Genomic DNA, 11,686 nt, shown 5'->3' on the forward strand with positions numbered 1-11,686 from the left:
AACCACTGTGTCTCAACAAACAAACAATCAAGAAATAAGCTCACTGCCACCTAATTAATTCTGACTCACTATCCTATAGAACAGAGTGGAACTTCCCTTGCAGGTTTCTGAGACTAACTTTTTGAAGGGAGTAGAACGCCTCATCTTTCTCCTGATATTTGGGATTCACTGGGTGAAACGAAATAGACTACAAAAGTAATTTCATCTGTTTTTCCATTTGTTAAAAAATGCTGGTCTATTGGAAACCTTTATATTACATATGTGACTGTTCTTTGGGTTCCAATAAACACTGTCTGTTTAATAGAGCTCATCTAGCAAATGCTTTGAGATAAAGAAGAGGGCCAAGGACAGCGACCTGAAGCGCTACAACATTTCAAAAGCCGAGAAGAAAGATCCAGCAAAGGAGACGAAGAAGGACAGCCAATGAGAGAAGAGTAAAATTAGGGGCGTGTGTATTCCAAAAGGCAAGTGAGAGAATAATTCAAAAAGAAAGGCGTGGTTTACTGTGTCGGATGACGAGGTCAAACCCGTGATCGCTAGGGGTTGCAACAAAAAACAACAAAAGGAGTGGAGCGGATCGTGGGCCATTTGCTTTGGAAGTCCGGCTGGAGAGCAGTCCTAAGACTGAGGTCCAGAGGCTCTCAAGGCCGTGAGTACAGATCACTCTTTTTTGCTCGAGGGACAAGCAAAGAAATGGGGTGGTGATCGGGGTTCGGAAGCAGGGAGAGTTTTGTGCATTTGGGGGTGATAGTCCGTGCGTTCATTGCTTTGTTTGGTCGTGGAGACCGTTCGTTCGTCGCGTCCTGAGGCCTTGGCTGCTGATGGGTCCGGGGCCTGAAGGCTCGGTTGGGGGAGCAAAGAAAGTGGGCCAGAAAGCAATTTGAGACCGTCTGTACTTGATTGTTCCATTGAGTAATTCAAATACTATTGGCAAAAGGAGCCTTGGTGGCCTCGTAAGGTTAAGCATTGGGCGGTTACCCATAAAGCTGATGCCCGTGGCTTCCTTGAAGATTCCGTTCGACTCGGAGTCAGAATCAACTCCCCCACCGTGTTCAGGGGGAGCTGGAAACTCAGAGGTCCCCAAGGCCCCGCTTTCGTTGCTTGCCCATTCAGCGTTCGCTGGTTGGTGGCCCCTTCTTGTTTCCTGTTGTGCACAGTGGTGGGTCAAGTGCAAGGTGCGCCTACGGCGGCCTGGAATTTGGCATTTCAGGGTTCTCTTCCGCGGATTCTCTGACGTTCAAAGATGGCGCCTGTTCCCAGTGTCTAAGGAACTGGCAGGAGTCCCAATGATGGTGCACTGGCTTAAGCGCTCGGCTGTTCTTTGGAAGGTCAGCAGTTCTAACCCACCAGCTGCTGTGTGTTCCCGAAATGATTTATGGTCTTGGAAGTCCTATAGAGCTGTTCTACTCTGCCCTATAGGGTCCATATGAGTCAGAATAAATTCAACCGCAGTGGGTAAATCACCAGAATGCTCCTTGATAGTGACAATGGCAAAACTCATGTGATTTGGATATGTTATCATGAGGGGCCAATCCCTGGAGAAGGGTCCCCCAAAATATCAAACCTACTGCCATCAAGTCAATTTTGAGCCACAGTGATCCTATATAGGGCATGGACAACTTTATCTCCCATGGAGCTGCTGGTGGCTTTGAACTGCGCCGACATTGTGCTTAGCAATCCAACCCTCAACAGCACCACCAGGGCATGCTGGGTAGAGGGTCAGCGCAAAGAGAGAAAGCCCATCAATGAGATGAACTGACACAGTGGTTGCAATAGTGTGCTCAAATATAGCAACGGTTGGGAGGGTGGTATAGGAACAGGCAAGGTTTTGTGAGGTTTGTTAGGATTTGGAACTAACCCAACTTGAGAACCTCACAGCAACAAAATGGCTGCCTGGCTGGCCGCCATGTTTCTGTTTAGTAGGATGGCCCAGGAGCTCACTAGTGGTAGAAATTGTTCCTGGTTCCTCTTCCTCCTCTGAATTTATGTCCCCGCCCCTTTGCTCCTTATACAGATCTCCAGATACAACTTGAAAAATCAGTAGAGGCAAAAATGCTGGAGAAAATCTATTTCTGTCTGGTATAATGTATATTGTACACATGTATGTGTTGGCTTTGATGGTAGTATGTATCTGACAAGACAGATGGGGGGTGATTTGGGTGGTGTGAAGGGGGTGTGTATGTGGGTGGGAGGGGAGATGGTAATTGGTGAGTGCTGTGTAGGCCTTAAGGAGCCCTAGTGGTGCTGCTGGGTAAGCACTGGCCTGCTAACTGCAAGGTTGGTGGTTCAAACCCACCAGCCTCTCCACAGGAGAAAAGTAAGGCTCTCTGCACCAGTAAAAGTTTACAAACTTGGAAAACCTGTATAAGGTTGCGATCAGTTGGAATCTACTCAATGGCGGTGGGTGGGGTTTGGGGATGGCGTCTGAAGGAGCCCTAGTGGCACAGTGTGTTAAGCATTTGGATGTTAGCAGAAAGGTTTGTGGTACGAACCATCCAGCTGTTCACAGGAAAGAGAAGTCAGTCGGCTTCTATAAAGATATACAGCCTCGGAAACTATGGAGCAGTTCTACTCTGCCCTATAGGGTTCCCACGAGGCCTCATAAACTGGTTAGGTTTGGGCCAGCGATGGAACATGTTGGGCTTATTCTTCATTGCAAGGGAGAATGCACCCTATGGATTAAAGGTGTTCTCAATAAGGTATGACATCTGTAGGTACCCAATGTTAAGGGGAAAAAAAAGACAAGAGAAAGGTTTTTCACACCCAAATGAACAGCCTTTGATGGTTACCAGGGGTGAGAGGTCAAAGGAGGCAAAGGGAAGCACTAGGTGAGAACATCTGTTCCCAAGCTTATTTGGCCTACCCCCCTCCCCCATTCCCAGAAGAGAAATGACTCAGTGACCCCACCCCTCGCAACGAAAACCTTTTGTATGATAGCCCATAAGACAGGATAAAGTGCAACTATCTGCTTTTGTGCCCCCCCCCCCACCCGGATTATTAGAGTGCCCCCAGGGAGCAGAGCGGTACCACTCACTTTGGGAAGCACTGGTCTAGAGGTTGACACACGTTAACCAGGGTGAAGGGGGGAGACACGGGTCTAGAAGAGGGAGAAAAGGGGAAAGGGAGGGGGTGGGGAACAGGAAAGCTATTGCGAGATTTGATATGGTTTCAATTGATGAATGGAAATATGATGATCTGAAATGTAAGGCGCCACCTAACGCCCGAGACAAGGTCAAACAAGCAAGCATGTTTACGTGCTGTCCTTAGCCTCAGATCCTCCTGTGACCCCTTTCTACCTCTGGACATGTATCAAGAACTTGTAGCTAGAGAACAAGGCAGGGTGGGCCTGGAGCCCCGTATAAAACAGCATAGAAGCTTGCCTAGATCTGGGAGCAGATGAGATCTGGGGGTGGGGTGGGTAACCAGTGAACCAGGGAGAGTTGCAGAATAGACATAATGCCCACTTGATGATGACCCCAAAGGGAGCTATCATGCAGGACAGTCTGCTTACTTCTCTAAGCCTTATATATAATACTGTATAGCTATTGCATACAGCATCCTTTCTTTGGGTCATGACGCTCATCAAGGACCCTGGCCCTTCCCCTCCCCCCATCAAGAATGTCAGCATTTAATGATCAACTGACATGTTCTTAGGCCCTTCTAGCTGGAATTAGGTCGTAGAAGACTGGATTGGATGGAAAATTTACAATCGATCCTCAATTGATGATCTGGCTGATAGCAACAATGGCCCTAAATCCAAGTCACACTTGTCTGGTCCCTTCTGGCTCACAGTGACACTGCAGGACAGAGTCGAGCTGCCCCCTAGCGTTTCAAAGCTGTAATCATCATGGAATCAGATTACTACATCTTTTCAAATTGCTGACCTTTCTGTTCCCAGCCAAATGCTTTAACCCCTATGTCACCAAGGAACACAGAGGCAGGTCGTACTCCCATGACACAGACTCATGGGAATTTGATAGGCACTTGGTGGCGCTGTTGGGTAAGTGTTAGTCTATTGACCACAAGGTTGGTGGTTCAAACTCACCAGTGTCTCTGTAGGAGAAAGTTGAGGCTGTCTGCTTCTGAAAAGATGAACATACAGCCTCCAAAGCGCTCTCTAGGGTTACTATGAATTGGAATTGACTTGGTGGCACTGGATTTTGATTGGTTGCTTCCTATTTTTGACTCTTTAAAGCAATAATGTGATACATGTTCTTTTACGGTTCTTTGTTTTAGCTTTTAAGTGTTCAGTGGATATTTGTGTAGAATGAATAAAAGACTGCCAACAGATTCCAATGTTTGCTGTGATGGCATGCACTACCTTTGTGAGAAGAGACAAATGATGTTTTGTCACATCTGTGACAAGAGAATTGTCACAGATGAATGTCAAGAGAGTGTATATTTTTAGTTCTCATCGAAGTCCTACTCCTTTATTTTTTTATCATCATTGAGACTATCCACAGCAAAACAAGCACCAATTGAACCATGAATCCATCCAATTCGATGAGCCTGATTCCAGTCGTCAAGTGTTCTCCCCCTCCCTTTCTCTTCACGCAAAGCCACTGCCACCCTAAGCTTCCTATCTAACCGTTCCTTGTAGAAGGGTGACCCCCTATTGAAAGAATACAATGCTTAAGGCGGGATTTCATTTAATTAATTAATTAATCAATTAATTAATCAATTAATAATTTATTAGGTGCTCATACAACTGTTATCACCATCCATCCATCCATCAATTTTGTAAAGCACATTTGTGCATTCATTGCCCTCATCATTCTCAAAGCATTTGCTCTCCACTTAAGCCCGTGGTATTTTTAACTAATTAAAGTAAACTATGGTCTGGTTTAGGGAATTGTTCAGAGTATTCTTTTGGTTTAGGATTTGAGATGTAATGGTGATCTTGGGGCAGATTTTTTGGGGGGGTGTGTTCATGTGATAAGTAATCTTGCTTTTTTTCTGACCAAGTGTGAGCATAGCTACAGGGTAGAGTGCTGCAGTGATGCTACTGAATTGAAGGTACGTACATTTAAAAGTTCAATAGACATTGTCCCATTGTGCGTCAGAGAGCTGGAGCAATTTATGCTCACGGTGTGTGAGAGTCCCCGTTTACCCCACTTTCACCAGCAATGGCTAATTATCAAATAGAACTTTTGGACGATCTGATAAATGAAAACTTGAACTGTTGTGGGTATAGATTTCTTGAATGATGAATGGGACTGAACCTCTATTGGCGTATAAACAATAGCCAATACATTTCATTTTACCTAAACCGCCTGCTGCCGAGGCACACAGGATGGTGCGCAGCTGAGCAGGGAAATGGTGGGACTTGGAACCCCCCAGGTGCTCCATAGCATTTCCGGCCTAGAAAACATGATGGAGCACTTCTGGTGTGCCCTCTAGGGTCGCTCTGAGTCTCGGTCCACTCCAGGGTAATGGTTTTTGGTTTGGTTTAGGGGGGCCTGCTCTATCCTTTGCCCCCTTTTAGATCAACTTAAGTTTTTTTTTAAGTTGTATCTTATGACCTCCTGGTCAATGCAGAAAATTGGCCCCGAATCTGTCACATGTCCTTTAAGGACTATTTCCCAGTTTGTCACTCTTCTGTTGACTCTTTCCTTTTTTTGGGGGGTGGGGGCGAAAATTGTACCTTTTTATGTATTCAAGTACCTCCACCTCTTTCTTTTTGGAACTGAATGTAGATCAAGACTAATATAGTCTCCCTGAACCTCCAGAATTAATGAGCCCCAACATAGAACAATTGGTGAGGCTACTCGCATGCATTTTAAAAATATAGAATCTTGAGATCTAACGAGTGCGCCACAAAATGCAGCCACTTGAAGTTTACATTTAAATTGTACAACTCAGTGGTGATGAATATGACAAACATTCGGACTTCCAGAAGAAGGAGATGGATAGCTAGAATGCTCCTTTCCCAGAGAAAGACAGCAGGCTGGGTCAAGTAGCGGGTCCATGGAAAGGTAGAAGACCCTCCAGGAGTTTGGCAGATGTGGAGCCACCTTCTGTTCTGCTCAGAGGTTGGGCTGCTGTGAGTGGGTGCCAACAGCACCGCCTTTCATCATGGAAGAATCTAGCTGGGGGAGAAGCGATGGTGGTTTTATGCCCTGCACATCAAACTATCCTTTGCCATTTCAGTGGTTCTACTATGGCTCACTCCCTGAGTGAAATCCCGGACCCCCTGGATGTCGTGGAGACCAGTGATGAAGGTAAGTAGTCCGTTACATGATTGATCACTAGGATTAGATTTGTCTACTAGGCTTAGCCTTTAGGGAAAAGAACCAAGGCACCCGAAAAAGCAGGCTCATAGAAAATGTCTAGAACCATTAGAGATGGGATCTAGCTCCAATTCTGATTGTGAAAAGATTAATCTGAAATCACACTGTTCTTTGGGGTGACTGCCAGGTTTGACTTACTAAGGCAATAGATATATGTTTGCTTAATCAGGCGGAAGGGGGGGAGGCAGAATAAACTATGATATGAGAGATCCAACTGAGATTTCACTGTAGATAGAAGTCTAGATTTTAATAATAGGTGCATTGGTGATTTGAGGTGTAATGGGGTAATAGAACAGAAGATGTCACCACAGGCTTCTGTTACCTTCTATTCCATTTATAAACATTCTCTTTGGAAAAACAAATTCAGAAGGTATGCCCAGTGCATAAATTGTGCTCTCACCAATAAGTGATAGGTGACTGTGAGTGGAATAATCGAAAAAGGAGGCAGAAGTAGTTAAATGATGATTGACTTCATTGACACCCCCCCCCCCTACACACACACATACATACACACTAATACAGAAGAGGAAATCTGGGCATAAAAGGCGACATTGAGTTTAAAGACAGAAGTGAATCGAACAGTTCATGGAGTTGTCTAATTGGAAGCAGTTTTCTTTAGTTGTGTATTTTGGGAAGTTCAGAGACAAAAAGTGAGACTTCCTGATGGCTCCTTGCTGGTGGCCTGATTTCATTGATATGTGAGGTGGAGATAGGGATCTAGGTGACCCTGAGGGCACCTTCATCTCTGTGTCATCATCATTTTGTGTCACTCTCAGACTAATTGTGCCCTCACACACTTTTAATAAGTGAAGAAATGAGTACCTCTCCACCAAGGGAGGCTCCACGGCCAAACCATATGTCCTTTCTCTCTGAAGATCAGGGAGACAGGCCTATCAAAGAAGGTGGCCGTGCAGGCTATATTGAGGAAGAGTACAGGTAAGAAAATGCCTTTATTCATAACTTTTTCAAGAGAGGCAGTGATTTGAGTCCAGGGTTGGAACGAGTCAGTGTTAGCCCGAGACTCATGTGGCTGTTGGGAGGCTGAAGGTAAGAAAGGCTACTTAGAAAGGTGCTCTTTGCCAAAACATCGTTAGCAGGCTGCTCAAACTCCATCCAGATGGGCAGCCTGTGTCCATAAGAAAATAGACAGCCCAAACACAAGGATGCCTTTACTAGAATGAGCAGTGATTTTCTTCTCGGGGGTGGGGGGTGGGAGCTAGGAAACCTGCTTTCTGGCACGGGACACACTGAAGGCTCTCGTAGGATGCAGCTGTTGAATGAACACCCAAACATTACTATTATTGCTATAAAGATACTTTTGTCTATCTGGAGGTACTTCTTTAAGGGTGTTTTCTTTCAAATGCATGGAAATGAAGATTCTAAGACAAACATTTGACTACTAACTGATCTGAAATAGGAAAGGTACCCAATTTTTAGACAGACTTAGGATTAGAATCCGTTTGTAATGTGGAGACTTGCCTGTAATTGATTTATGTCAGCTCCGCAAGGGCGGAGATCACCCTCTACTTCACGTGGGATGCATCTCCCCCAGTGCCTAGAATGGGCCTGGAACAGGGTCTACAAACTCCACACTCACTGCCTCAAGTCCTTTCTGACTCTTAGCGACTCCATAGGTCAGGGCAAAACTGCTCCTGCGGGTTTCTGAGACTGCAACTGTTTATATTGTGGGGTATCATGTGGGTTACCCATTTACAGGTGACTTCTATACACATTGCTGGCTACAAATGTGGGTTTTGACAAAGATCCTCCACCACTCCCTCCCTCCTCCCCTTGCTCCCTCCTTCCGTCCACTCTTCCCTGCCTCCATCACTTCCTCCCTCCATCCCTAGTTCCCTAACCTCATACCCTGGAGCAGGTGGTGGGTTTGAATTGCTGACCTTTTCGGTGGTTAGCATCCCCACAACCAATGCACCCTGCCACCAGGTCTCCTCAAAAGTGGGCTTTGATAAGAGGAGTTCAGAAGCAAGAACAGGGTCCAGAGAGGCTGCCCCCCAAACAAGCTGTGGCCAGGGCTTTCGACTTGGCCAGTGACTCTTGTGTTTGGTTCCTGGAAGAGAGGAACCAACCAAGGGCTTGCTTTTGTGGACATTGCTGGGCAGGGTGGGTGGGGGGTGGGGGGAGATTTCCATAGGGCATCTGGGATGAGACCGTCCTGGTCCCTGTTTTGAAAGCCTTGTGTCCGTGGCTGTCTTTCCTTCCACCACCATGCATGGCCTCACTCCCATTTCTTACTTCCAGGAAAGAAGAAATCCAAATTTAAAGTCTTCAAAGGGTTTTTTGGCAAAAAGAAGAAGAAAGACGCCGACGGCACCCCGACAGTGAGGACAATACAACCCAGTTTGTCCAGCGGCAATCTCAGCATCTCGCTGAAGCCGATTCCTGCGGAAGAACTGCTGGCGCTAAGGTAAGCGCTGGGCCACCTGGGAAGGGAGAGCGCAAGGGACAAGCAACTGGATCTAGCTAGTCATTGCCTTATGCAGTGGTTCTCAACCTTCCTAATGCCATGACCCTTTCATGCAGTTCCTCTTTTGGTGGTGACCCCCTACCCCAATCATAAAATTATTTTCGTTGTGACTTCATCACTGTCATTTTGCTCCTGTGATGAATCGGGTGACCCCTGTGAAAGGGTCCTTCGACTCCCAAAGGGGTCTTGACCCACAGGATGAGAACCGCTGGCCTCATGGCTTGCCATTAGCTCTGCTGAAAACAGACAAGGGAGTTGGGGAAAGGGAGCCTGGAGGCAACTGGGCTTGGACTCCACTGCTGGTGTTTGAATTGCTCCTAAAGGAGCCCTAGGGGTGTCCTGGGGGGCTTATTGGGCTGCTAGCTTCCAAGGAAGCAATTCCAACCCACTAGACTATCTGCCTCCTTTCCTGTGCCCCTCTTGCCCTCCCTTCCTCTTCCTCCCTTTCACCCACCCTTGCTTTTTGACACCATCACTCCCTTCCTCCCGCCACCACTCCCTCCCTCCTCCCTGCCTCAATCCCTCCATCCCTGCATCCTTTGCTCTCCCCTTCCTTCCCTTTCTCCCTGGAGCTCTTTTCCCTCCCTTCCTGACTCTCTACCTTCCTCCCACTACTCATTGCTCCCTCCCTCCATCCTTGATCTCTCCTTCTGTCCATCTTTCCTTCCTTCCTTCCTTCTGCCCCTCTCTGGATCCCTTGCTCCCTCCCCCCTCCCTCACACCCACAACACCATCATTCACTCCCTCCATCAGTCTGTCCTCCCTGGCTCCCTTCCTCCCTTTCTCCCTTCCTCAGTACCTCATTCCCCCTCCCTCCTTAACTCCCTCCATCCCTTCTTCCCTCAATCCCTCTCTCCCAGGAGGGGATATTAGAACTGATTGTGATCATGTGTATACAACTCTTTAAAAAAGTGATCTAACTATGGAAGTTCATGGTATGTGGATACTATATCAAGAAAATGACTTTAAAAAGGAGAAGAAACCAAAGTGGACCCCTGGTGACCATGGGTGAAGGAGGGAGAGTCGTTGTGCAGGGGCCTTGAGTTCATGTCAATGGCGGTGGAATCTTTGGGAAAAGGCCACCCATAAGGGTTGTTGTGAGACACACAGCATCTCATCCATAGCCCCAAAGGAGACGTGTGGCAGTTGTGCAATGGCAGAAGGTTTTATTGTGTGCACTTTGGCCACCATTAAAAAAATAATTGCACAAATATCCATGAGTACAGGAAGAAGAAAATGTTCTAGAGTGGACTGTGGTGATGATTGTCCAACTCTTCTTGATAGGATTGAATTATTGGATTGTATGACATGTGGATGAAGTACCAATAAAACTGTTTAAGCAAATCCCTCCTCCCTTGGCTCCCTCCCTCCCACTCCCTGCCTCCATCCCTCTCCTGCTCTACCCTGATCCCCCCTCACTCCTTCTCTCTCCCTTGTTCCCCCAAACCCTCCTTTCCTCTTCCTCATTCTCTTGCCCCCTTTTCTACTCCCTCCTTCCTCCTCCTTCCCTTTTACCCACCATGCCTCCCTCCCTTCCTCCTTCCCTCACTCGTTCTCTTCCTTGCTCTGTGCCTCCATCCTTCCATCACTCTTCCCTCCTTCCTTCTCCCCTTGTCTCCTTCCCTTTCACTCACCCCCTCCTTCCTTTCCCCCTTCTCCCCTCTTCATCTATCCCAATCCCTCCCTTCTTCCCCTATTCCCTCCCACAGTCTCTCCTTTATTACCTCTTTCCAATTTGCTTCATCTACCCCGCTCCCTCCATTCTTCACACCTTCCCTCCCTCCCCTATGGCTAGCTCTATCTATCCCTCCCTCCCTCTCTCCTTCTCTCTCTTTCCCCCCTCTCCCTCCTCTTCCCCCTCTCTCCTGCCTCTCTCCCGCTTCTGCCCACAGATTTCCCTCCCTTTGACCGCTCTCCACACCTCTCTTCCCCCATCTCCCTCCCTCTCTACCCCTCCCTCCACACCTCTCTCCCTCCCCTACCTCCTTGCTTGCCTCCTTCATCAGTTTTCCCTTCTACCCTCCCTCAATCTTTCCCTGCAGACCTCACTCCCTCCTCCCTCCTCCTTCATTAAAAAATCATTTTATTGGGGGCTCATACAACTCTTATCACAATCCATCCATCCATCCATCCATTGTGTCAAGCTCATTTGTACATGTGCTGCCATCATCATTATTAAGACATTTGCTTTCTACTTGAGCCGTTGGTATTAGCTCCTCATTTTCCCCGCCCTCTCTCCCTCATAAACCCTTGATCATTTATAAATTATTATTATTTTATCATGTCTTACACTGTCTGACGTCTCCCTTCACCCACTTTTCTGGTTTTCATCCCCCAGCCCCCTCCTTCATTTCATCCTTCTTTTCGTCCCTTGCTCCAGCCCTCCTGCACTCTCACTCCCTCACTAACTCCCTCCACCCTTCCTTTTTCCAATCTTTCCCCATCGTCCCTTGTTCTGTCCCTTCTCTCCTCTCTTCCTCACTGCTTTGTCCCACCCTCCATGTTTCACTCCCTCCCTCCCTTTCTCACGCTGTCGCCCCTTGCTCACTCCCTCCTTCACTCATTTTTTCCCGTTATCTCTCTCTTGGTCTTTCCTTCTCTCCAGTCTTCCCTCCACAATCTCCCTCGCTCTCTCTCTGGCCCTCTTACTTTTTAGATAACTCTCTCACTCACTACTACATCCCCCTCCTTTCCTGGAACCTTCCTCCTCTATCTCCAGGCCTGCTTTTGCAATCTTCCTCCCTCCAGTGCTCCCTCTGCCGCCATCGCTCCCTCCTTCCTTCCCTCCCTACCCCCCACACCACCTTTCCTGGCTCCTTTCTGCCACCTTTACTCCTTCACACTCTGCCTTCCTCCCTCCATCTCTCCCTCCCTCCCCTTTTCCTTCCCCGTTTTCCTCTTTCCCTCCCTT

General features: G+C 47.5%; 1 protein-coding gene across 2 annotated transcripts in view; it reads left to right on the forward strand.

Moving 5' to 3' along the window:
* The first annotated feature begins 590 nt into the window (after positions 1 to 590).
* KIAA1210 (KIAA1210 ortholog) overlaps positions 591 to 11,686 on the forward strand; it is a 26,945-nt gene continuing 15,849 nt past the window's right edge. The window contains exons 1-3 of one of the 2 annotated variants that reach the window (XM_045298611.1): positions 591 to 649; positions 6,151 to 6,221; positions 8,550 to 8,715. In XM_045298611.1, coding sequence (XP_045154546.1) covers positions 6,161 to 6,221; positions 8,550 to 8,715 — 227 coding nt within the window. In that variant the 5' untranslated portion in view covers positions 591 to 649; positions 6,151 to 6,160. Of the gene's footprint in view, positions 650 to 5,642; positions 6,222 to 8,549; positions 8,716 to 11,686 lie in introns of those variants that run through there. The other variant, XM_004710116.2, reaches the window with a different exon arrangement.

The sequence above is a fragment of the Echinops telfairi genome, unplaced genomic scaffold, assembly GCF_000313985.2.
Source record: "Echinops telfairi isolate 266 unplaced genomic scaffold, ASM31398v2 ScPeMD7_7427;HRSCAF=8465, whole genome shotgun sequence".
NCBI lineage: Eukaryota > Metazoa > Chordata > Mammalia > Afrosoricida > Tenrecidae > Echinops > Echinops telfairi.